The 26663-nt window shown below is 42.7% G+C and overlaps 1 protein-coding gene across 2 annotated transcripts in view; it reads right to left on the minus strand.

Moving 5' to 3' along the window:
- The window catches only part of slc9a1a (solute carrier family 9 member A1a), a 35741-nt gene extending 13843 nt beyond the window's left edge, over positions 1 to 21898 (minus strand). For both annotated transcript variants that reach the window (XM_079344845.1, XM_079344844.1), the window contains exons 1-5: positions 20742 to 21898; positions 9151 to 9623; positions 7013 to 7263; positions 4646 to 4863; positions 3329 to 3531 (exon numbers count right to left, since the gene is read on the minus strand). In XM_079344845.1, coding sequence (XP_079200971.1) covers positions 3329 to 3531; positions 4646 to 4863; positions 7013 to 7263; positions 9151 to 9623; positions 20742 to 21036 — 1440 coding nt within the window. In that variant the 5' untranslated portion in view covers positions 21037 to 21898. The remainder of the gene's footprint in view (positions 1 to 3328; positions 3532 to 4645; positions 4864 to 7012; positions 7264 to 9150; positions 9624 to 20741) is intronic.
- Positions 21899 to 26663: the final 4765 nt, after the last annotated feature.

Genomic DNA, 26663 nt, shown 5'->3' on the forward strand with positions numbered 1-26663 from the left:
TGGGTTCGAGCCTGTGTACATTCAGCCCGTCACATAAAAGCTACTGTAGGCTATCAGGAGCTCCATCAGAAATGCTTTTAAACGCTTCTTAGTGCCAGAATGATGCAGAGCAGATCCAAACCAGCAACCTTACACACACTGTCAGCTCCACTCCTGGTTTTTAAAATCATTCAAGAATATTTCAAGACAAAATGGGGCCGCATTGTTGTGTTATATCCGCTGAGGTCAAGCACCTATAGGCTCAGTGCCACACTTCTCTAGATTGCACATTTTGTAACGGTTGATTAACAAACACACACAGCCTTTCAAAACCACACAGTTACAGTTTCTGGAAATGATATCTCATCAACCTCACAAAGTCAGGAGATCTAAATATAGTCAAATCTGAGAAGTCTTGTTGGAGACAGAAAATCCCAGAGAGGCGTGTCACTGTCAAGAAGACACGACAGCACAACTCTGTGTTTTTCTGTGTGACTATTTTTCAAGAAGCGTTTTTTTTCTTTTTTGGAAGATTGAATCCAGCTTCAGGGAAATCCAGGGAGCGACAGTATTTTAAATTAAAGCAAGAGATCAGTTTGTGTCTCTATAAAGAAGAAACCCAGAAAGCTTTTCCTGCCTTTCTCATGATTGTTTGTTTTTGTGTGAATGAATGTAAGTCTTTCTAAACGCTCTTCTCTTGTTGATTAGAAAACAACTCAAAGCTTTCAGTCTGACAACAGAACAATTTCAGTTTGGACTTTTCTCTCAGAAAATACAACAAACGTCTCTCAAACTTGACTCCACTTTAACATGTATAGCGTCGACTGATCATAAATGTTATCTCAAGACACCTGAGCTCTACAAACGCGCATGTTGAAGACCTTACTCTTTGTTTTATTATCTACAAAGACCCAACATGAATCCATCATGGCTGCTGAGCAACAGTTAGCAAAGTCACAGTGGCAAAAAAAACAATACTTCCTTTAAGAGGCAGACGACACTGAAGATGATCAGCCGTCTGCCAAACTGTGTTGGTTTAGGAAAGTGAGACAGGTGGAGATGCTCCACTGTAGAGATAATCACACGGCCGACCTCCACTGTCTAAGAATATACAGAACCATCCTTCAGGAATGTAAAAATCAATCATCAGTCGGATGTTTGGCTGCAGTTGGATTATCACCAGTAGTGTGTGTGTGTGTGTGTGTGTGTGTGTGTGTGTGTGTGTGTGTGTGTGTGTGTGTGTTGCATGTCGTTCTGCTTCTTAAACAGATTAAACAGGTCATCTGTTTGACTGTGATACTCTCAAAGTGAATGACAGAGGAGTCCTGCTGTCTCATCACAGCTTCCTAAAACATGGCCGCCAGACGCTGCAGGGCTTTATTAATCAAACATAAACCTGTAGCTTGTTTAGAGTCTCTCCCACTTCGGGTTAATCCGAGGAACTTCCAACATGTCTGAACAGAGCGCGGGCTTCATCACATTGTGTGTAGTCATCCTGTTGCGTTTAGACCTTGTATAGACACAAGCACAGAACAATCTCTCTGTGATTCTCTAACAAGCATAAAACTACAAACATGGAGGCTTTCTGAAGATTGTTTTTGTCATTTCCGGCTTCACTGGACATTCAGGACGTCTGGAACCAGAGCGGGGACTCTGCAGTTAAAAGGAAAATGTCTTATGTCCTCGGGTAGCAAAGGGTTAATGGACCTGAGCTCGTAAGCTCAGAGTGCTGACCACTCAGAGCACTTTGACGCCGCATGTTCCAACTACTCATCCACGCACTGAGATCAGAAGACATTCATACACATTCATTCACTTCTGATGAAGCAGCGGGAGAAACTCAGGGTTTAATGTCTTGTCCAAGAACACATTGGACATGTCTCTGCAGGAGCTGAGGATCGAACCCACGACATTCTGTTTGAGAGCAGCGGACTCTACCGACAAGCCACAGCCGCCCCGGTCAAACTTCAACAAGGTAAAATGCTTCCCAGCAGGTCCAGAAATTCTCTGTCTTTGCTTGTCAGACATCAGTAAATCAAGATGATCACACAGTCAAACAGATACGAACCATTTGAAGATGACTGACGTTTCTCACGTTTCTTCACTCTAAACTGGACGTGACTGGGGGGTCTCTATCCTTCCTCTCTTTGCTGGTCTTTATCTGTCTCAGCGTCAGACTGCAGCAGCATGAATTAAACATGTTTCTAATCTGGCCTCGGAGCAGAAAAAAGCTTCTATTTTAGCTGAATCCATTCTGGGTCCAACTCCCTCCTAAGAATCTTTCTTCATTTAGGAGACGGGTTAATCGGACAAGACGCAGTTCTTAAATCTGGCAACACGTAAAATACAATGACTGCCTGTTTGTCCTTAGATTACCTTCCTGCTCTGCTCCTGTGATCTGAAGGTTTGTGTCTCTGTATAAACCAAGGGTTGTCGTTCCACATGGTGAGTTTGATATTTGACGCGTGAACGAGCACACCTGAGTGTCCGTCTGTCAGTGGACTTTAGAGTTGAAGCTGAAATGACAGTTTGAAGACCCAGCTGGAGTCGTTTGTTCAGAAAACAACAGAAACCAAGTAAATGTGACCACGCAGGGATTATATAACAGTCTGTTGTTCAGTCCTCTGCATGACCGCCAACATTAACCACCATCTTTGACAAATGCAATTTCATGCCTAAATGTGCCGGGAACTGAAAGTCTGTTTGAAATACTTTATTTTTTTATTCTTTTCATTTCTTTTTTTTTTTTTGGAGGGGGGGGGGGGTGTTTAATGTGTGTTATTTGATTGTTTGAAAATCAATGAAGATAATTCGTTAATAATAATAAAACTTTTGCAGGTGTTTTGAAATGAATACATTTAAACCGCCGATGGTTTGTGGAAATTCAAACAAGGCCAATATACCGAACCAAAAAGAGCTAACCGACACAGCTGATGTCAAAGTGATGTTCAAAGAGTGAAAGACATTTTTAGTTTAAAGGACCCCCACATTTATCTGATACTGGCATCAGTTTGCATGATTAAGTATAAATAGTTACATGAAGGTAGACCGAGACAGGCCATCAGAAGAAGTGTCAGTCGCACTGTTTGTGTTTAGTGCTGTCTCTTGTTTGTGTCACGTTTCATAATCGTCAGTACGTTTCAATGCACAGTTCAGTCAAGCTTCGATTAGGACTTTGACTACTGTCCATGTCCTAGTGTACAAAGAGTGGGGAGACCCTGTCAGACTCTACTATAGGTGGAGATACAGTATGTCCGCTTTCAGCTAGTCACCGTTAGCTCTAGTTTTTAAGGCTCAGTAACCTGTATTTAACATCTCAAAGCAGAGGACAGGACACAGATCGTCTCACCTGAACAAAGACAGTGAAGAAGATGACGGTGATGATGGCGGTGAGGAACATCTCTCTCATGGGAAAGTGTTCCTTGTCGAGCAGGAAACCGAGGGAGAAGGCGATGGCCCCTCGCAGGCCACCGTAGGCGATGATGAACTGGTCCTTTGTCGTCAGCTTGACAATGCGGAACTGGTTGATCACGTAAGTCAGACCAATCACACCTGGAAAAGGACGAAGCAGGGAGAACGTGAGCCTGCTGGACTTTCTCAGTGTGTGTGTGTATCACGAGTTCCTTTCTCTTCGGCCTTTTAAAGATGGCAGTGCATGCTAACAAGTGAAGACGAAAGGCAGGAATTTGTTTTGGCGTGCTCGACAGATTAAAGGTGTCTAAATGTAAGACACACACAGTGCTGTTACGCTGAACCAACATCTTCGGATTTTAAACATTACTCGTCTCTGCAAGCATCTCCAGTCTGATGTTTTCAAACTGCTTACATGTGGAATAAGTGTATGGAAGTGCTGACAGGATATCTATTTGGCGACATCAGTTTGGTTTTTGGCATTCGATGGTATCATATATTGATTTGTATGCAAACCTGAGTCACCTGGTTAATACATGATGACATGGACAACAAGTCTACTGATAAGTAACTTAGTAACTTAATCTGTTATAAATAATGTCATAACGCCGCCAAGATTTAGAAGACCATTGACTGCAACAACAACAATACAGTCACTGTGACCATTTTGACTCAAAGCCCCACGACCTCCCGAGGCTAAACGTTTCAAATAAAGACGAGATCTGAGCGTGGCGTGGCTGAACACACCTCGGCCTCCTCTCATTTTCACTATCTGACTCCAACCACACTTAAAGAAGGACTTGTGACGGTCTGTGGAGGTTCCTCTCACGCCATCAGCCGTGTGATGAAACACGATTGCAACAATAACACTTGTCAGCGTTCCCAGTTCCCTTCTGAGAGCAAGGTCAGGGACGTTCTTTTACGTGCTAATCTAACACTCACTTCAACGTGTGCTATGACGTGATTCTCCTTTGAAAGAGCTGCCTTCTGGTTTGCATTGAAGGCCTGCATATTTTAAATTTGTCACATTATAAGCACAATAGAAGAAGTGACATGAAGTGACTGTCTCCTGTAGAGATTTATCAATAAAACTGGCACAGTGTCAAAGAGATCTTGCATGAATTAACTGATGAATCACACTTCCTCTGCCGCAGGCTTTCACTTCTTTTTTTTGCAGCACTGCTACACATCTCAGCGTGGCACCATTTTCTTTTTTGCAGTAGCTAACGTGAGGAAAGGTGCAGCGGAGGCTCACCTATGACGCGAGCCACCAGACAGAGGATGACGGTGACGGTGACGAAGGTCCAGTTCCAGGCGTGAGGACCGTCCACCGTCGCCACGCCCAGAAATATGAAGATGAGCGTCTCGCTGACGCTGCTCCACATTTTCAGGAAGTACTTGATGGTGGTGTGGGATTTGTGGGATATGTTGGCCTCCACGTATGGTCGCATCGTCGCTCCACATGCGATCAGTCTGAAAGGAGAAGGGATGAACACGCAAACGCATTCTTAAGAACGAAGCATGACATCTTTTTTTTTTTTTTTAACTCTTTTTGATGCATATTTTGTAACATAGTAATATATTTATAATCATATATTTCAGATTTTTAGCTATTTTAATTTTTGCATTGTGTGATTTTTCTGCTTTGCTGCTGAAACACTGCAAATTTCTCTGTTTATGACATTAACATTATTTTATCTTAAAAACCTTTTGATTTTTCTCAGGTTCGATCTGAATGTTTTCTCTGCACCTTTTTGTGGAACTTCTGGAGGTTCTCGGGATTTGTGACAGCGGGTCAACAGAAGTTGTGTTTTAACCCGTTCCCCTTCTATTCTCTTAAACCTCACACGTGCTCAAAACAAAACAAACCTGCGACTGAAATAAAGCATAGTAGGATGAATCTACACATGTGGAAGACGTGTTGAGTGCTGCAGCTCTGTTTCCAAACATGCATCTGTCCGTGTTCCTCCCACATTTCCAAATGAATGAAAGAGTGAATGAAACCTTTGTTGCTCCGAGAGGAATTTGACTCACACCGAGAGCAGAAAACCCCAAACAGACATTTACAGGACAGCACATGGAAAAAAACAGTCAAGCATCACGTGATTAAATGAGGGATTTCAGGAGAAGGTTGAAGTTTAAGTTTAAGTTCATACTGTATGATCAGAGCTTATTAAGCAGCAGAATGCTGCGTGGTGCAAAGCATGAAATACACTGTGTACCTGCGTCCTGAACGATGACAGCTAAGCCAATCAGAAAGCTTTCCTATTCATGTAAAATAGAAAATCAAGCCTGACAAATGTAGTTTCTGATTTGGGGGACAAGACGGCAGCTGTTGCCTTTTGTCACTGATGCTCAAAAACCTTCAACCCTGACTCGGAGGGGAGACTCAGCGCTTCATTATTTCCAGTCTGTAAAATCAATAACCCTTCGCAGCCTCACGGAGAAAAGGGATTGATATGTACTGGAGGAGGAGCCGATGAGAAACGACACCTCGGAGGATGTTGGGACGCCAATAAATTCAGGCTGGATGTCGGAGCGCTGAGATGGGAATAATTCATCGTTCCTCTGGTTCCAGAGAGGGTTCTAAGCCATGCTGGACTGAGTTACTGTCAGGACTGGAATAGACCTTCACTGAAGGGTCAAGGTTGGACATAGTCCATGAGATCTCATCACTGAGGGAAGAACTATACATTAAAAGATGTGACACCAGGTGGCGAGTATTTTACACTTTCCACAGAGCAGACATGAAGCACGAAAGATGTGAAGACGACGTGCATCCCATTCGAGCCAACTTGTTTTCATAGCTACACATCAAACCATGTGACTTAGCTAACTTGTTAACACTTTGAGAAACTTCAGTCTAGTCACATAAGCAGAGCCTTAAACGGAGATTGCAGTTTTGCCAACCGTGGCTCCACTTCAGCACTATCTGAATTTTCTCTTAAAGCCTTTTCAAAATTGAATAATCAACAGGCCTAAACTTTGCACCTTCAGCCGTGCCGTCAAAAAAAAAAGAAGGTTTTACGTCACCATTAAATGTGTTACCAGGACAATCTTTTACATCTTTGGGAAATTTGTACATAAATAATATCTGTACATGTCTGTGTCTTTCTTCTCTCTTATGAAATGCGTGTGTGTGTGTGTGTGTGTGTGTGTGTGTGTGTGTGTGTGTGTGTGTGTGTGTGTGTGTGTGTTCGTGTGCCTGCATGACTGGTTGATTTGTATTTGACTCTTGCCATCACCTGTCCAGCGACAACAGATGGAAATTATTTCGGTAGCTAAATCTGGTACAAAGCATCTCTTGTCTTCTGGGACGAAGGTTTATTTTTCTACACTGTCCCTGATTCAAATAAACTAACGTCCTAAACTAACAAGGTCAAGCAGAGGAAGGTCCAATAACTTACACCTACCATAGTGGAGTCTGACATATCTCCTTCCATAAATTGATTCTTCACACTGACTGTGTACTGTGACATGGACAGTCAGTAGTCTAATGAAATGGCCGGATCGAGCTATAACAGTCGTGCATGAAAACACACTATTATAGCTCGATCCGGCCATTTCTCTCTCTCTCTCTCTCTCTCTATCTATCTATATATAACCAGTCCCTCAAACTTACGCCATGATTCCAGACAGGTGGAACATCTCGGCAGACAGGTAGGCCATGTAGCTGTACACGAAGACAAAGAGTGGCTCGATGACACGTGTGTGGGAGGCGAAGCGGGAGGTGAAGGCGGCCAGCAGCCCGTAGATCGCTCCCACTAGGACGCCGCCCAGTGCGACCACGAGGAAGGAAAGGATTCCCAGGAAGGCGTCCAGGACAGTCACTTCGCCCTGACCTGAGTACTCCTCGAACAGGTGGTACAACACCTGGGACCGGAGGGGGGGGGGGGGAGCATGGGTGTTAATCAAAGACAGAATATTGAAATCAAGAACCAATCAACCATCAACAGGATGTTTTGATTCTTCTGAACATAAAAAAAGAGGAAGCCAATATAAGAGAGAGAAGTTCACTGACAATAGATCTAGCTTCAGGTCAAACATGTGATATATGTCATCATTATGTCAAAAGTAGAAGTTGGAAAAAAAGGAGAATCTTTCAAATAGATTCATAACTTTTTGTTTAACTTTGGATTTTTTTGTTGTATGCTCATCAGTCACTTCCTGATCTTTGAATCAGTAGAATGCCAAATAGAGCAGCAAGACATTCAGCCAGTCTCACAGAGGACCGGAGTAGATCCTGGAGTATGGACTAATTCAGAAGTAGACTTTGATTCCATGGATCCAGAGTGGACTCATGAGACACCCGATGATCCTCGTGAAAAGAACCGTTCAGTGTGTCGTTGACACCTTTTTATGAGACGTTACAGAAGAAAACAATAAGGCATGTCTTTACAAAAGTATTCAGCCATTAAACACACTTTTTAAGACCCTTTACATCTGTATCTAGACTAGACTCTAGACTTTGTTAAGTGTTGCACCGAACCCATGTAGACTTCTGGAAAGCCAGACTGATTGCATATTGCTCCTAGTCTCTCTCTCTCTCTGCTAGCATCCGTGACAGCAGAGAGAGAGGACAGACAGATCTTTCTCCACCTATGATCTTTCTATCTGAACCTGTGAGCTGCAGACAATGGCCCTCAGTGAATGAGCCTGCAGAGCATCGCAGTATCATATTACAGTATTATAGTAACATCTTGAAGGGTAACGCTGTGCTAGTTGATGCACTGCTAGCATCAATAGTAACTTCATCTGATTGCAGTGAGTTGAGGACAATGGTGTGCTGACAGGATGGTCAGTGGATCAGCGGCTGTGTGTTGACAGCATCGGCCTTCTTCTGAAAGCTTCAAAGAAAAGAATGAACTTTTTTTTAATTATTTCAACAAATGAACAAACTGCTGTGACGCTTAACCACAGAGGATTGGTTTAAGTTGCTTTAGGAATGAATCAAATAAACATCAACCTTTTTGGTTTTAGTCAAGATGTGGAAAACGACAAAATCCTGAGGAGGTCATTGTTACTTTTGAATGACTTGATAAAGAGCAATGAGGGTTGTTTTCTCGAGATGTCGTCTTCTTCTCTCTGATGCCTGGAGTTGCTAAAGTACCAAACAAACAAACAAACAAACAGGTACAACCTATCTCATGGTTTGGCCTTTCACAGTGACCAGCTTATTTTCATTTTTGTTTCCTCACCGGGAGACCATCTGCTTCATCACGAGAAAACAAGCTTTATTACCTCAAGATAACCAGAGAGGCAGCTAATTATTACGGCTAAATCAGCTTTGTTATCCTCAGGAAAAGAAGGACAGTTAGTGAAGATGTTCAGAGAACAAGCAGTTATCTTGAGTTAATGAGAGAAGGGATTTGTTATCGAGGGGGAAAAGAGCAAATCAAATGTGTGGCTGATGTATTAATAAGATAAAGAGACTCTTCAGAAGCCCCAAGCCGACCTGTCAGCTCCCTGAGACTCAGGAACTCCACACGCCCAATCACAGCCAGAAACAAGACGAGAGGCCACGCCCCCTTTCTGGAAATTGTTGAAAGGCATTCTGGGAGTTGGAGGAGGTTAGCAGTTGTCGATGGAACTAAAAAGAGCTTTAAGCCGACATGGCTTGGGGCTTCTGAAGAGTCTCTTTATCTTATTAATACATCGATTGAACTATAAAAGCTTTCTCACACACACAAAAAAAAACAGTCAACACAGAAGTCTGCTAGCCTCCTCATTGTGCTTTATGCCCTTGTTTTTCTCACTCACCACGGTGACGGCGTCATTGAGCAGCGACTCGCCAAACACCAGGATGTGCAACAGTTCATTAATGTGGATCTCTTCAAACACAGCCAGCACAGCAACAGGATCTACAGCTGAGATGATGGAGCCGAACAGCAGGCAGGGCAGCAGCTCTATCGAGTGGAGGAGATTGGGATTGGCTGGTTGGATCTGACACACGGCGTACAGAAGCCCCCCGATGAAGAAGGCGTTCCACAGGGTCCCCACGACAGCGAACATCAGGATGGTGCCCAGGTTGTCCATGAAGGCTCGGATGGGCAGGAAGTAGCCGGCATCCAGGATGATGGGAGGCAGCAGGCAGAGGAAGAACAATCTGGAGTCCAGCACTGGGGGGACGTCCTCTCCGGCTAGTTTGATGAGGCCGCCCACCAGCAGGCCCACCGTGATCAACAGGCAGCTCTCTGGCACAATGCCAGACAGGCGAGGAATCAGGTGGAACCCTGGGTAAAAAAACAAAAATAGAAAACACGGATAAGAGGCACAGGAATGAACAAATATCAACAGCAAGACTGAGCGCTAGCGCAGGTTGTTGGACGTTGTTTGTTTTTCCTGTTCCCTGTTTTTGAGCTGCTGTGACATCCGCATTTCCCCCATTGGAGGATGAAAAAAAGTGTATCCTTATGAGGGAGTGACATAAAATTATTGATTCATGGTGCGTGTTATTGTTTTGTGTTTACCAGAGTGACATGATTACATGGAACTGTAGCCATCTTGGACGGGACAAACTGGCACCACCTTGAACATTTACGAGTCTCTCAAAAATCACACTGAACTATGTTCATCGGACATGTCAGAGCCTGCCTGCCTTCATTTCATTATTTCCACTTTTATATGTATGCAAAAACAAACAACTGTTCCTCTAAACACAAGATCAAACTGCTTTATTTGGTTTTGAAGCTGCTGGCTGGAAAAGGGACTAAAGAGGTGTTTTGTATGCTGTAAAGATACTGGTGTAACTCCATGCTTGCACTGCAGCCTGTGAATTCTCGAGGAAAAAATGGAAATCGTATGCAAAAAAATATGTTGTGGTCGGAGCTCACACGACAACTAGTCAAGGCTGCAATTTGAAATGCATGGATGCCACAAGCCAATAAAAGTTCAGCTCTTGTGGATTCCGTGTGTCCTCGCGTTTACTCTAAAATCCAATCTGGATCAATTCCACATAACTAAAATAACCTTATTCAATTATCTGCTGTTGCTTGAGACGGCATTGCTCACATGCTTTAGCACATGCAGCTCTGAAAGAAGTCCTCAGAATCAAGGTTTATGCTTTAATAAGCAGTGAGACTTAATAATCAGACAAAGACACAAAGATGAGACTTGACCTGAAGACGGTGACATTTATGGTGATCGTGAAAACTTGCTGAAACTTTCGGGCTGAGCTGCACGGGTGAACGCAATCAGCCACATTTTTCCACTCCAGCTTAATTTGTTTCCTGCACGCCTCCTTGTAAACATTTCTTGAGACTGGTGCATTCTCCATGCACGTAACCAGACCGCTTCATTGTGTTTATGTTCTTGATGCGATACGGTAAACGCGTGTTGCTCTTGCATTGATCTAACAGCAAACATTCTCACAGTAGGATCAGACTCGGATTGCTTTATCTGCCACTTTCCCATCATGTCTCCCCTCCCGCCTAACTGCACCCGGCGGCGTGCGCCTCTCCCTTTTCGCTTTTAGAGACGTTGTTTGAGTTTAACCAAAAAGATGACATCATCAACTTGATGTGGAGCTTGACATGAAACTATAAACACACACACACCGTGAGATGAAATGACAACTGCAGCCGCTCTGCAACGCTCGTAAACAGAGGCTTCAGAGAGTGGCGTGCACGCCACGGTGGGAGGTCTTTGGCTATATTTACAGGAAACAACAGCGACACACAGACAACACGGCACGGGACCTGCTGATGATATGAAGCTCTGACATACACATACAGAAATATGAACCACACAAGGACACACACGCAGGCTGGATACTGTGACGGGGTTGACATCATAATTTATACTTTTATTAATCCCACGAGGGGAAATTCAGTTTTACACTCTGGCTAATGAACATGAACACACACATAGGCCGAGATACACACTCATGCACAAACAGGATCCTAGTGGCATGCATTACTAGAGAGGTCTCAGAGTGAGGGGGCTGCCCACACAGCAAGCGCTCCAGAGCAGTTTTGGGGTTCGGTGCCTTGCTCAGGGGCACCTCGGCAGTGCTCAGGAAGTGGACTGGCACCTCTTCAGCTACCAAACCAATTTCCGGACTTGGTCCGTGCCGGCGACCCTCCGGTTCCCAACCCAAGTCCCTACAGACAGAGCTACCGCCGCCCCAAAGAAAAAGATAATGGGATATTATCATCAATGTGAGCCAAACATGGCTGCATGTTATCCATCAGGACTCTACAGTGGACTCAAGTCTTGTAATTTCATAGAGAAAATGTATTGTATGTGATGGAAGGAGCTCAAATGTAGAACCTTCACATTACATGTCCCATTGGGAAATAAAGCTCCTGTGACTGACACGATGAAACTTGACTGTGCAGTCGGTGTGGGTGCTTATATTAGGAGGCAGAAACTCAGGGCTTGACGGTTTAATTGAGGCATGTCAACAAGTTGTTTTAACGTGTCCGCCCGGAGCGACAGCTATTACATGGAAATATGTCGTCCACCCACCCCAGTTACTTTAGTTTTCCACTTTACAGACAAATCACACAGTAATGAACACATGGAGAAACCCACATCTGAAACTATCAATAATCAGTGTCGGTGCAGGGACCATCTGGCACACCTGCCACAGAGTTGTGTTCCTTCTTGTGCAAAGAGTGGAGCTCAGGTCGGCTCCACTTTGCACAATGAGGATGTTGGATCAAGCTCAGTAATATCCAGTAAGTAAAACATTGTACACGGTTGTGTAAGTGCGAGGTTTTGCACAAATGTTTGCAAGGTAAAAAGAATGACCACAGCATGTAAATGAAGTCATTTATTTATGAATACTGTACAGTGTTCAGTTGTGAGACAGAATGGGAACATGTGGCTGGAAAGATTCTCCTCTTTTGAAGATTTGGGACTCAGGATCGACCTCTCTTTCAGGTGTGTTCCTCACGCTCTATGCAAACTGAACAGATCAGTAAAGTGTTTTTCAGTTCAGGTAAAAATCTCTCAGTACACCTGAGTTCCCCCCCACCCCCGCTGTCTGTAACTGTCTTTGTAGATGTGTTTTCAGGTGTCCATCGAGAACTCACCTTTACGTGTTTAACTGGCTTCGACCTTGATTTAAAGGTCATTTTCATTGGCTGCAGGTTATTTCTAATTTCTTGTTCAACAGTTCTTGGTTCTATTTACATTCTCATAACCTCTCACACACATGAACCATCCCTTCTTCATAGTGCCCAGTGTCCATAAAGACATGAGTCACAGCCCCCCCCCCCCCCCCCCCCCCAACTAGCCTCTTCCTGTTTTTTTTTGTGAGGTTCGCTTGAGCTACAAATAATCCAAAGACAAAGTGCTGTATTGTGACTCTAATTTCTTAATCAGGTTTGTTCAGCAGCTGAGAGCTGGGGGCGGGGCCAGAGAGAGAGAGAGAGAGAGAGAGAGAGAGAGAGAGAGAGAGAGAGAGAGAGAGAGAGAGAGAGAGAGAGAGAGAGGTGTCTGTATTTGTGTAATTGTTTGCATGTCTTTGACGTTAAATGCTTGTGTGTTGCTTTGGATTTGTGTTTGGATCTGAAATGAAGACGATGAAAATCAATTCAAGGATTCTCTGTGAGATCATCTAATGCAGGGGGAGGAGGGCTAAAAGACAACAGTATGAGTGTTTCAGCTCATAAGCTAACAAGCACATGTCTGTGGCTGATACAGCTGCATGCAGCCGGAGCTCCGAGCAAAGACAGCGAAGACGCCGTTATCTCCCTCAGTGCCATGTCAGAGGCTGAGAGCTCCTCTCTCTCTCTCTCTCTTTCTCTCCAAAGTTTTATTAGAAAACAGAAACCACCCACAACTCCAAGGAGGCTTGGTGGGATAACAAAGATATTCTGTGATGAACGGAAACCTCGCTCGACTCCCCCTGAAAGTCTGTGTGGCGAGCAGGATGTAAATTCCACAGCTAGGTCTGAGATCGTCCAAAGCACAATGCCTCTTCACAGGGAAGCATGTGTTTTCATCCCCACAGCTTTTTAATCTTATCCATAAATGTGCCCACTACAGCCAAAATGAACCAACGACAGTCAGAACAGAAAAAGGCCTTTCCATGCTGAGTCTGGTTTATTTTGTGTTTCTTGGATCTATAATCTGATCAAAAGCTCAAACAGGGACCTTACACACTGGGTCATATACGATTGGCAGTACTCGACTAAAGATCTCCTACTCATCAGGTGGAGTCATAAAGCAGTGATTGATTATTGCGGTTCTTTCACTCTTTGAAAAAAGAAAGCATGGTGGTCGTCTCTCAACTCGACCACTGTACGCCATAAGTGCGGTTTGTCCTTATTGGTCGCCTCTGCCTCTTCTTTTTATTTCCACTAAAGCCAGCTCCATGTTCATCTTCTTTATTCTCCATTAGAAGCACCTTCCTAAATGGTCTTCTTGTATCATAACAGCGGACTTCCACCACCAGCTAACATGGAGAGTCCTCGCCTCTCAAGCATGCGCAGAATGTACGTGGTGCTTGGCCGTCGGGTGAAGTCTTTGCGAAGTTTTTAAACTTGAACTTTGTGAAGCTCAAGTTTACTTTAACATGTCCAGGAGGCTTGTGCTATACATTTCAGAGCAAACAGAACATGTATGTATGATATCAGGCTGAATGGTTGTCCAGCTGTACAGTTACAGTAGGAGGATAAAAAAAGCCAGCATGTGCTTGTGATATAACAGGGAATGGAACGCTCTTTATGACTTCACTGAAATAAACAACTAGAAACACATGTTTGTTTCCATCTCAGTCGACAGGGAGTACTTCAAGTGGTAGACTCATTCACCCAAACACTTCTGAGTGGAGCAGCTTACTCCAACATATGACTGTAAATCTCCTCTTGGTCACTGTGCTGCTCAGGTTTCAACACAAACTTTTCTTACACTAATAATAGACAAGTCGAGTGTGAAAGCTCGGCCAAACAGAAAGGAGTAAAACTGAGTGGACACGTTGGAAACAAAGCAGGGTTATTATTAGATGAAAAGGACTCCCATGATCCCTTGGGATCAGTCCTCTTCCGTGTGACATTAAGTAATGAACTTGAGCGAGGGGGACTTCAGGCACCCAGCTTTCACTCGATAATTCATGATCCATAAAAAGGCCACAATGAGCTGCCATATAATCAAGCGATAAAAACGACACAAAGACGTACCAACACAGTGTGACATCCTGCAGTACATTGGTAGAAGTGTAGTGTAGAAGTACAAAAAACTGAACTAAATGTTTCAGTTAAAAAAAAATGCTTCAAATATGAATTGTGAGATTTTTTTGTCAGAATTGTGTAAATGTTCAATCTGTAAGTGAACACAAATACCTCCGCTGTGTAAATATTGCGCACACTTCTGGGTAGAGTGAAGAAATACTAAGACTACGTCCAATTACAAAAGTTCATTTTCATTCATATATTACAAACCCTGACATGATGCACTTTTGATTTACTCAATAATAATTAATTCAAATGAGAAGATGTCATCGGCCCAACTTTCAAAAGAAAACAAGTTGAAATGTGAACTGAGAATTTGATCTGCAAGCTTTCCTGGATATTCCAAAGACAAACTATCATCTATAAATCTATCACTGACAGAAAGAAAAGCTCAATAAGCAAAGGCTGACGAGGACCACACACAGACGATATCGAATGGTTTTGCAGTTCTTGCTAAGCCCTGACAGGGAGGTGTTTCAATACTCTGACAGAGAAGAGCTCAACTGTTGGAACGACCAAGCTATGCAGAGAAAACCGTTTTACAAAACCTCTGATAAAGACTGGAGGATGGAAGTCCTTCGGGAAAGGTCATGACTGGATGGACTAAGCCGATTACTGCAGGCACCTCCAGCAGTGGCAAACTAAACACTTGATGCAATAATGACTCTCTAATGGACCATTATCATTCATGGGTGACCAGGAGGGACACGCGAAGAATGTGCTCGCTTGAGAAGCAGGAAGAGAAAGAGACATTTCTGCATCAGTACAGACACTTTTAGGTGTTGAAGAAAAATCTCTCAGCAGGTCCAGGACCTGAGGACAATATGGCTCAGGGCCAGCAGAGCCTGAAGAGTCTGACCACGGCTCGAGCGGTGACAGTTCACACATTCTTAAATCTTTTCTGTCAGGACTCTGATTATGGCCTCAGTGCTCATCAAGTGAACAGCCAAGCCCTGGGAGATAAGATAAGGACAAGTAGGGCAGGGAAGTACAAAGAATACCTCGTGGCATACAGCAACAAGTGCTGTCAAGACATATGTGTGAAGGCGCTGAATGCTCAGTGAACTCAATGAATGAAAAAACCTTTCGTAGAGTGACATAAGGAAGGACTCTTGAGCTGAGAGATACGGCTGTTCGTCCTGGCCGCTTGTCAACAACGACAGGCGCTGTGTCCTTGCCGCACTCCCTCCTGAGAGCCTAAATGCAGCAGGGTTATGAAAAACCAGCAGAGGGTAACGGCTCTTTGGTGACTTCACTGTGTACTGAGTGTCAGCACAGCCTGGCGCTCGCTCTTCAGGATCAGGAGCTGTGTCCTGTTGCCAGGTTACTCACTGCACACCGCTGGCAGACCACATCTGCGAGTAGAAGTCAGCACAGGAGAGAGAAAGCATTCAAGAAGTTCTTAAAGACGGGGATTCATGGTACATTTCATTGGTTTCTCTTCCTATACATCGATCGAGAAAAGTGTCCAGAGACACTTCAAATCCTGAAAGTCAAGAAGCTCTTTTATTTCAGACTGATGAAGGGGACTAAAAAAAAGCGTTTGGGAATCATTGCTCGACTCCATGTTGCTTATAATTGTGTTTGTGCAGGACCAGTGTTGGTGTAAATGATGAAGGTGATGGTCCAATAGAAACATCTCATTGTATTTGCTCCTGAATTTAGTTCACGATAAACTCTTCCATTCTAATTATTAAATGTACTCATCCGTGATGGTGTCAAATGTCTGCCACAAGTACTTCCCGACTCAGGAATCATCAGAAGAAAGTATCTAGGCGGCGAGGACAGATGTTTTTAGGAAAAGGGGTTTATGGCATTGCTCTCAAAGAGAAAACATTTGTGCTTCGCCTTCAAACAAATGACACATTCTAAAAGATTAGATATCTTTACTTTATGACACGTTTTAGTTTTGAATTGCCCCGCAGGGACAAATAAAGCTTTTTGAAATGAATGAACACTGACTGAAGTTCTGCCAAGGGTGTGTTTTCCAATGATGTACCTGGAGTCTTTCCCACAAAGGCTTTAAAGATAAGGGCAATACTTAAGGGCCATCATTCTCAATGAGTTTGCCAAATCCTGCGACCTTGCAATCCACATAAACAAAAGTATACGTTGAATGTACTCATAAGAGTTATTTGTCTTGTCCGAGTATGGCCAGAATTATTCTGTAATCTAAAAGTCTGGAACGCCGGCTCAGGTTTCAATTTCATCAAGGAATTTGTGAGTCTGTGTGAATGAGTTAAAAAATGGAGTATCTGCAGTAGAAAGTAGAAGGAGAGGGGAATAGCGATGAAGACTTGTTAAACAGGAGGTTTGCTGGTCAGCCCAGTGGCGCTGATAATGTCTTCTGTTATCGACTGTTTACTAAAGACAAAGAAATCCGTTCCAGATAGAGCATGTCACTTGGAGAACCATTTACTCAGCAAACAGTCAAGCTAGACATTCCTGAAATTGTTTTAATCAAGACATAACGGCGCTTAGATACTTGATTAAGAGTCACAGATTAGAGTCTGGCAATTATCAGGCTCAACATGTCGATAGCTTTTCAGTCCCTCAGGTGCAGAATCTGAACAAACTAAAGGAACAGTCACAAAAAACATCTGACATTAGATTTCTATATTTTCAAACTATGATACTTGAACCCTGATGGGTGATCACTGTTTGAGTGCTAAAGGTAAAATTGTGGGTTGTCACTGAATGTGTGCTTTATCTTAATGTTACAAAACCGACAGACGGACCCTTTTATAAACGCATGATTTCATTACGCACTAAAACTCCTCCTGTTGTGTTTCAGTGGAAAATCTCTCGACTCGTCTGAACACATGATGACCCGGGGATTAACACTTTACTAATTTCACTTTCTGCAGTCTTAACTGAATGATGGTTCTTTTGTCCTTAGTGGAAATTCTTATCAACAGTACATACATGGACAAGACAAAAACAGGTGGTCATACAGAACAGTATAGTTAATGACAAATATGGGATCTTTGGGAATGTTTACAGGGAAATAAACTGCGAGAACACAAATCAACCAAAAACCTGACAGCTCTCTAAACATCCGCACTTCTGCTCATTGTAAGTGTTTGACAGAGGTAGTGAGAAGAGCATGCACACTGACGGTCTTTTAATTCTTGAACTAAATTAGAAAAGTCCTGATGTGATATCAGCTCGTTCAGTTCTTTATTTACACGGCACCAAACATTCTCCACAAACCGTTATAAAAAGGGAAAAAGAAATACATTATGACTATATTGCTGCAAGAATAGCATGCTTATGCTGTAGCATAGCCCAAGCTTTATCAAATACATTTTAAAATACTGAATCGAGCACACCTTGTGTAGTCTTACTGTTTTTTCACTTCATGTGTCATTAGTTACGTTATATTATGAATTGCTACAAACATCTGGTTGAACGGCCTCCTTAAAAGGACATATCATCCTCCTTTTGCACATTTTCAAACACTCCCCTGTGGTCTAAATGAAACATCTGTGCTGATCCAAACATAACATGAATCAAGCACCAGAGGAGGTTTGTGACCCTGTAGAAACCACCTCCCTTAGAACGCTCTGTTTCGGTGTGTGTGTCTCTTTAAATTCAATAAGACCCTCTGAGTTTTCCCAGTAGACATTGCTCCATTACTCACAGGAAGAAAAATGTCTGACCTGTGCAAACGTTTTGCTCTAGGATGGGGCAGGAGTCCATAGGTGAAGATACCAGGAAAGGAGAGGGTTTGTTTTTTTTTTTTTACCAGAAACCCATTGTGATGTCACAAAGAGAGCACATTTGAATTGGAGCCATTTTCTTCGTATTGTAAGACTTACACAGACCACAAACAAAGGGCTGGATGGATTTATTTCACATTTTCTGGGTCAGTAAATATATGTTCAAAAACACCCAGATTTTTATGAATATGTCCCCTTTAAGTATAATCAGAGCAACCAAATGTTCTCATATTTTCAAGTTTTTTGAAAAGCCACATGTTTAAGCATCTAAAATTAACAAACAAACTGGCTTTATTTTATGACACTGTTCAGCAGATTCATGTCTCAGTCCAACTCCTCTGACAAAAACGACTTGGACGACAGGCGCCCTGTGTGTAATGGTGATTGGCTTTCATGGAGTGTCACACTCAGGTAACATACACCATCCCTCCAAATTGTTTGCCCAGTTGTGAATAATAAATGGGGATGTGGGACTTGCTGGACTTGTCAGACATGTTATTCGGAGAGTCATTGGAGGGAGGGGCTTTGTGGCCACAAACACTAAGTAGCAGGAGGCGTGTGGTGTCGCCCACTCATGTATGACTATGAAATACTATCAGGTCTAAATGGAAGGTCACTCTGAAAGTCTATACCGGCTGGATGTTTGATGTAGCAATAACAATTACAACCCCTTCACTACAGTGTTCACATTATTGTTTACTGCAGATTTCTATAAAACATTTACAAAATGAATGTGGGACAAAGTCATATTTTCCAGACTATATAACACTTATTCTTAGAACAGATCATTTCAAACACACCCTTCCTCTTAACACAGGGTCAATAAAGTGTATTACTTTATGATGACTACACACACCTTTGGGTGTGAATAATAATAGTGCTGCAAAGGTAGAAAAAGAATAGTTATTGCAGTGTAATACTGGTCAGTAGCCTAATTACAAGATGCTAGAATAGAGGATGTCTCATAAATACAAGGACTTTTCCACTTAGAGCATGCTCTCGGGGAAATAACATCCCCTAAGCTTTGATTTACATAAACGCTTTTGCACAAAAAACGTTGGTTAAAAATTAAGGAGAAAAATCACGGAGGCAGGGTCGCTGAAGAGATAAATGGGCCGAGGACATTCTTTCAGGCTTGTAAGCATATTAGGACTGCTATGAACATGAATCAGACGCTGGTCCAAGGAGGAGCAGTGTAGCAGCAGACACAGTGAATTACCCACAAGCCATTTTCAGCAGTCAGGGGATAATCAGAGGCTTAAGGTCACCGATGTTTGCTTCTGCTGCTGCTGCTCTCTCATTTCTGCCTCTCCTCTGCTTTCTACACTTGTATCATTTCTTAAAACTCTCTACTCGACATCCCTCAATTACAAAGCATGCCCTTGAGCTGCGTTATAACTGAGAGCCACTGGAGCCAGGTGGTCCCTCTCTCGCTCCCCTGTCTCCCGAGACCCAAGAGAGTGAAGTGTCCTACCCTGTCTGCAGACTGCTGCTCAGTCAGGCCCCCTGATGATGCATGCTACTGACAGGCTGCTGGCTCTCACAAAAACGTATAGCAAGGGACAACAAAAGCAGTCTTCTGTGGAAATGGCAAAGCAACGAAGGACTGAGACAGCGGCAAGGAGTGAAGAGAGTTGAGGATGCAACAAGGGAAAGGGAAGAGTTCATCAGAAATTTTTCAGTAGGCTACAAATAAATAAAATAAGATCATGAAAATGGATCCGCTCAGACTTGGTGATCACTGTTTGAGACTTCCTTTGGCACAATGCTGCACGGCTTTGGTGAAACGTAACAGTGAAGCAGGACAGGAGGTTCCCCTGTGTTGAAATCTGGCTACATAGTAGTTGCTGTCTAAAATACTGCCTGCTGCATCAAGCTGCTTAGTCATCACTGTAGCAAGAAGATAGTACAGCACTAGCAAAAAAAAAAGCCCTTTCAGATGAGGCTGACAAGTCTGATGAGTAATCAGCGTGACCAGGAAAATAGATTTCCCTCCGACTCTAAACGTAGTTATAAAAGAAAATACAAATCAAACGTATAGCAGCCTATCAGCATATCGGGGACATCTTTACAGGGCTAAAGGCATCAGGTTCGACCTTGTAGCAAGTGGTATCTGTTAAAGGATTTGATTTTTAATCAGTCATAGCAGGCCAGTGAGTATCTTTATATAACCCACACGCTTGTAGTATGAATCAAGACTGTTGATGACTATGTCTGATCACCAGCCAACAGGAAGTCCTCTTCATTCAACATGTAGTATAAATATGATAAAACAGACTATTTGTTTCGATATGCAGGAAATAGTGTACAAGAGTTACTTACTTAAATACTGCTTAACTACACCTGTAAGACAGGCCAGATTAACCAAATACAAAGTAATAGCATTTCCTGGTAAGGCTGCTTCTGCTCAAACAACATAGCTGCTGTGTGACATCCACATGATACTCACCTAACTTCATTAGAGAGGCGAGCAGCACCCATAATGAGATTTCAAAGGGAGTCTGTATGTGTTGGTAGTCGAGGTCGAGCACAGGAAAAGCCTTCTTAGTGAAGTTATGTCTTTCGTCCGCCACTTTGTGATTGTCTACGTTTTCTTTCTGGCTGACATCCGGAGAGCTGGCAGCTCCGAGAGGAAGCACGGAGCCCTCCAGAAACACAAACACCATGAGCAGGAGAAGAAGACCCCGCTCCGGCAAACTCTTCCCGACGCACGCCGGCCTCTGTGAACCTGCTCTCCAAGCCATTTTTATTTTGGCAACAAAAAAAAAAAAAAAAAAAAAAACTTTCAAGCCACAAATTAATTCTTAGAAGTCAAACACGACTTGATACAACAAGGAAGTTGTGTCAGGCAACACTTGGTTATGACTTCGTTTCGTTGAACATTTGAAGCCTACAGATTGGTTTTGGATAGTTTTTTTAACCGAACCAGGTGTCCATTCTGTCAGGCAGCGTAAACCTGCGTAATTTCAGCGTCCTTCTCGTCGCGCAGGTAAACAGTCCACGCGTCACAGGCCGTTCACACAGGGAGAGAGAGAGAGAGAGCAGGAAATGTCTAAATGCTGGAGCGAGCAAATGTTCTCACCCAGCATGTATAATAGTGTTGTAAACAGGAAAGTTCTGTAATTGTTCTCCCCGTGCGGTGTTTCACAAGTTTCTGTGTGCGTAAGAGTCAAATGCCTCTGTCGGTGGAAGATGTCACTGTTGATGCTGGAGGCTGCATCCCCCTCCACGCCTCGTCTTCCTCCTCACTGCCCGGGAGACTCGTCCGTGAGGCGGCGGGGCTCAGATACTGACCTTGACGACAAGCCACGGAGCTGCCACATTGCATTTTGCCCGTATCTATATCAACTTTTTGAGATGTCACTGTCCGCGTAGAGAGCTGTATAGGCTGTATATCCACTGTGTGCCCCCAGGAGGATAAGACCTTGAGTAGGGGTCTCAGCTGAGAGGCAGGTTGGGGGGAAGACCAGGGTGGGTATGTTCCGCACCCAGCTTCTTAAGGCTTGTTCCGGGTTGTCAGGACAACTGGAGAGTGCTCATTTCTCTTGAGGTGTTTAGCTTCATACAACCTTCAAAACGCACACCCTTTCGCGGAGGTTTGGTGGATGGGAGGAGGAGGAGGAGGAGTGGAGTGGAAGAGGAGGGGTATGGCTGACTACAGTGACACCTATAGGGAAGGAGGCTTGCAATGAAACACGGCTTCTCTTATCAGAAACACGTCACTAAATATGTTTCCAAAGATGTGCTATGTTAGTGATGTACATGCTGTTGTTTATCTAACTAGGATGCTGTATCCAGCTTTCACAGGATGTTAAAAAATAAAGCAAAAAGGTCATAGAGGGTTATTAATAATAATAATAATAATAATAATAATGATAATACATTTTATTTGTACAAGAGCTCAAAGGCACTTTACATGTAAAAATCACAATGTACAGTTAAAAACAGCAAAAAACAGTATAAGACAGAAAAACAGAAAGAAAAGAAGGGAAAGAAGAAGTTATGTATTAAAAGCTAATTTAAAAAGGTGAGTTTTGAGCATGGTCTTAAAAGTTGGGAGGTGAGTGCAGGAACGGATGGGTTTGGGGAGTGAGTTCCAGAGGGAGGGGGCAGCGATGGAGAAGGCTCTGTCTCCCCAGGTTCTTTGGTTAAGTGTTAGACTTCTTCAGCTGCCTTCACTGATAAAGCCGGAGACATTTGTGGTCTAAGATAGCACAAATACTGGACATAAACCCTATTTTAAAATCCTTAATAGTCAAGTTGGCTACTAGGTGTGTAACACTTGTAGTATGAAGATAACACTTTCATAACTGTGATGCAAAAAGCGTCATATTGCATCACATGAAGAAAACTTCAAGGCAAAGAAAAACATATTTTTCTCGTCTCAGGGCAAAATGAGGGCTGGACTCACAACCATTCAACACTACTACCATGTTTCTAATAATACACAGCTTCATGCAAATGGGTGAAGTATCCCTTTAATAGACTGATACTGATAAATGCTTTTTAACCTATTCAAGTTTTGGGATTGCTTCATTGGAGTTCTTCAGCTAGTCTAATAAAGTTAATCTTCATACCACACGTGTTGCCGGAGCTGTTTGACCTCTTCAAGTCATTCACTATTCATGTACCTTGGTAGTTGGTGAAGCTGTGCCAGAAAATCTTTTCGGCTGGACAGGCTGTCGTCAGTGGCTTTGTGCCATATGCCATGGTCGGGGTGCGTTTGCTGTGAGATCTCGTTTATGCCGCTGAGATTGTTGTTTTGTTTGTCGATCATCAGGAAGGGATCGCCACAAATCCTGACCTTAATTTTTAGGATGTTGAAAGTGAAAATGATCGGGATGTGGTCATTAATGGCCAGATAGTAGAGCTTGGGTTTGTTGAAGGTAACAATGCTTTGGTTGTTGTAGTCATTAACGGCCAGGTTGGAGAAGAGGTTTAATTGGCATTTTAATACTTGAGCTCTGTATTTTCAAAATCCAATAATGTTACCCTAAATTAGTTTTCCGTTACTGAAGGTGGGACATTTCTTTATTCCCTTGAATAAATCTTTTTCAGCTTTGATTCAACATGTACTTAAGGGTCACCACATGGACCTACTACTTAGCTTGTCGATCTCTTAAGACCATCCAAACGCTCTTTGCCCATAATCTCACATAATAGAAATGAGGCCTGAGGACACCACTTCCCTCCATGATCTGAATACTCAGTATGAGTTAGCATCTAGCGATGATATTCATCGTGGCTGACCGGGTGTGGATGTGCATACATTAACAGGAATTGATTTCATCTGTAACAGAAAACTGACTGTAAAGGGAATAATATTTGCTTAAGATGTCAAAGGTCAGTTTCAGATACCAACCAAGGTCCCAAGGTCATGTAGAGGCTTAGTATCTCTCTCAAGAACACTTAAGTAGATAACAAAACATCTATGTGAAGCAAGACTTATGTTAATTAAAGGTAGTCCTACAAGTCTGTTGATAGTTTATGTGTTCCTGGTGGGAGTGGCCTTTTAAGCTACTCGCACTTCAAGTTTAGATTTATGACTCAACATTCATGTGAATTTCCAAACACGCCTTTCACGCAATTCCTCTTAAAACAGAAGCTCAGACTTGAAGATGGCATCCTGTTGTGCAGGGCTTCGACTGTGTTCAAGTTTATTTCATGTTTATTTGTATAGGGACAAGTATGGAGCAAGTAGTGCAAAAAACTACAGGAAGCCAAAGCTAATTCGCTAATGTCTGTCCCGAGACAGTAGTTGGTTGTTTTTTGCTTAGAGACACCCCTGGACACAGTAGAGCCACAACAATGACTTGATTTATGGTTGAAGAAAATCAATACAGAATATTCTTCTAAAAGGTCAAAACGTCTGCATGTTGCAGCGTCTCTAACGCTTCTTTTTGCTTTTCTTTTTAAGGCATGGTAAAGGGCAGCAGTTGGTAGAGTCATCGTCAGACTCGCCTCTCAACCGGAAGGTCGAGGGTTTGATCCCCAGCTCCTGCATCAACATGTCCGATGCGTCCTTGGGCAACACGCTTAACCCTGAATTGCTCCTGCTGCTTTGTCGGTGGCTTATGAATATGTATGAATGGGATTAATTACTTCTAATGGGCTCCCTACATAACAACCACTGCCACCAGAGAGTGAATAGGTGGGTGTGACATAAACTGTAACAGCGCTTTGAGTTGTCAGAAGTCCATTTACCATTTAAATAAAATACAATTGAGTTGTTGTACAGAGTGGACATGATGAATCATCATTTTATTTTGTAGTCATGACTGTTGTTGCTTGATTAATCAACAATGAAAATAATTAAGCCCCAGTGTAAATACTGGCTGTTTCCTTTCATTGCTTTTTAGAGTCTTGACACCTCTCTTCTAATCACTTTGTCTTCGCTCCTGCAATGTACCATGAAGATGCGTTAATAATGTATTCCAAAGTGCTTACGGCCCAATTAGGCCACTAAGACTAAAAACAAAGACACATGTTAGCTGAGTAAAGTTTTGAGCTGAAATCGCTTCTTTCTGGAGTTTAAGATAAAAGATTTGCCTGTGGAGAGAAGACTCAAGACATCATAGTCTTGAGGATGAACAGCCGACCAAAATTAGGTTAGATAATGTCTCGTCTGTCTGAACGATCTGAGTTACAGCGTTAATGAGGTATGGTCACTGATGATAACTGTTTGCGGCACAACACACAAACCTAAACGCGGTCACTGTCAGAGTTCAGGCGGCAAACTGTCTACACCGTTAGTCATTTCTGTCTGTCTATGTCTTTATCACTCTTTATGAGTTTAAGGTGTTTCATCATTTACAGCGTCTTATTGCTGTTTGGTCCCACTGTTACCAGGACACTGACACAGTACACAGCGAACATTGTAAACAAAGCTGTAAGAGAAGACACAATACCCCCTGATCAATGGTCAGTAGTGCTCTTTATGACAGAGCTCAGTGATTAGAGCACGTGTTGCAGAGGTCGTGGGTTTGGATTCAGATCTCAGCCCTTTTTTTACTGCCTGTCATCCCCCACTTTCTCCTCGCAGCATTTGCTGTCTCTCTTCAGCTGCCAAGACTCGAAAACACACACAAACTTCACAAAGAAAATCACTTTAATATACTCTAATATAGTTTTTGTTCTCAAAGAGTTTTCTGTCTCGTCACAATGTTCCACTGGTTGTATTTCATGGAAGATAAAATTAGTCGTTTCTTCAATGAATGTTGTCCCATCAGCTCCAGGTTTTTGTTGCCGTGCATAAAGGCTCAACGTCACACACCATTGTTTCCAGCTGTAATGACACATTCAGTGGTTTCGAGATCAAGAGAACATACGTTCAGGGCTTTTGCATACTTAATTTTTGCTCCAGTCTGAACAAAGCACATAAACAATTCTGACATAGAATTTTAAAAGGGCACTTTGTTCAAGTTATTTCATTTAGGTGCTTTTGAACTGTGTTTAAGTTCAAGTGTACTCGGTGCACGAAGGAAAGTAAATGAACTCGAAACATTTTCTGTTGAGTCAGTCAGGCTAGAGGTTAACCATTTTGCTGACCCATAGCAGCTGAGCTTAACTGGGGTCTATTATTTACGGTCAGATGCTTCAGGGTCCTTCTGTCTGAGATGTGTCACAAATTCCTGCAAGTGCATTACGCTGTTGCATGTTTATTTTTTGGCATTTGTGTCTATTGTGCAGGGAGTCATTATTTTTTTTATATATAAGGATAAATGATCAATGAATTAAATAGTTTAACTTCTGACCTTTGACTATAAAGTGTATAAAAATGTATCAAACCAAATACCAATCATGACTTTGCAAACGAATTTGTAATTTAACCACCTTACAAATCATCAGTAAAATCTATTTTAGAACATGTAAATACATATAGCTGAGCTCTGTAATGTTCACATCGTGATGCCAAGAGCTTTGCAGATTTCTTCGACTGTCCTCTAATCCTTAGAGAAAATAAAAAGCAAGCATGGTGCTGCGTGTAAATTACATACATGCCTGGCCAATCAAGTCTTTCACGAAGGCTACTTGTAGCAAAATAGAATATGTGCTTCCAGGCCAAACAAAACAGAAGCACTTTGGGTTCAGTGAAACCAAATCTGCACCCTACAGCTAGAGCCAGTAATGTAGTCTACCTAAATAAATCCCAAGAATGAACAAAGGGAGTCACAAAATTGAAAGGCAAAAGCTTTGAGGCCATCCAAGATTCAGGCAAAATCATTTTACTGAACCCAGTGACCAAGCCTGCAGTGCAAAGCCGATTTATATTTGTTTTTGGGAGCCTCTCTTTCATATTGCTGGAGTTATAGAGCACGCAGGCTGACAGAAAAAAAACAATTGTTATGTCCACTGTGATGTGTCTATTTTC

The sequence above is a fragment of the Symphodus melops genome (genome assembly GCF_947650265.1).
Source record: "Symphodus melops genome assembly, chromosome: 5".
NCBI lineage: Eukaryota > Metazoa > Chordata > Actinopteri > Labriformes > Labridae > Symphodus > Symphodus melops.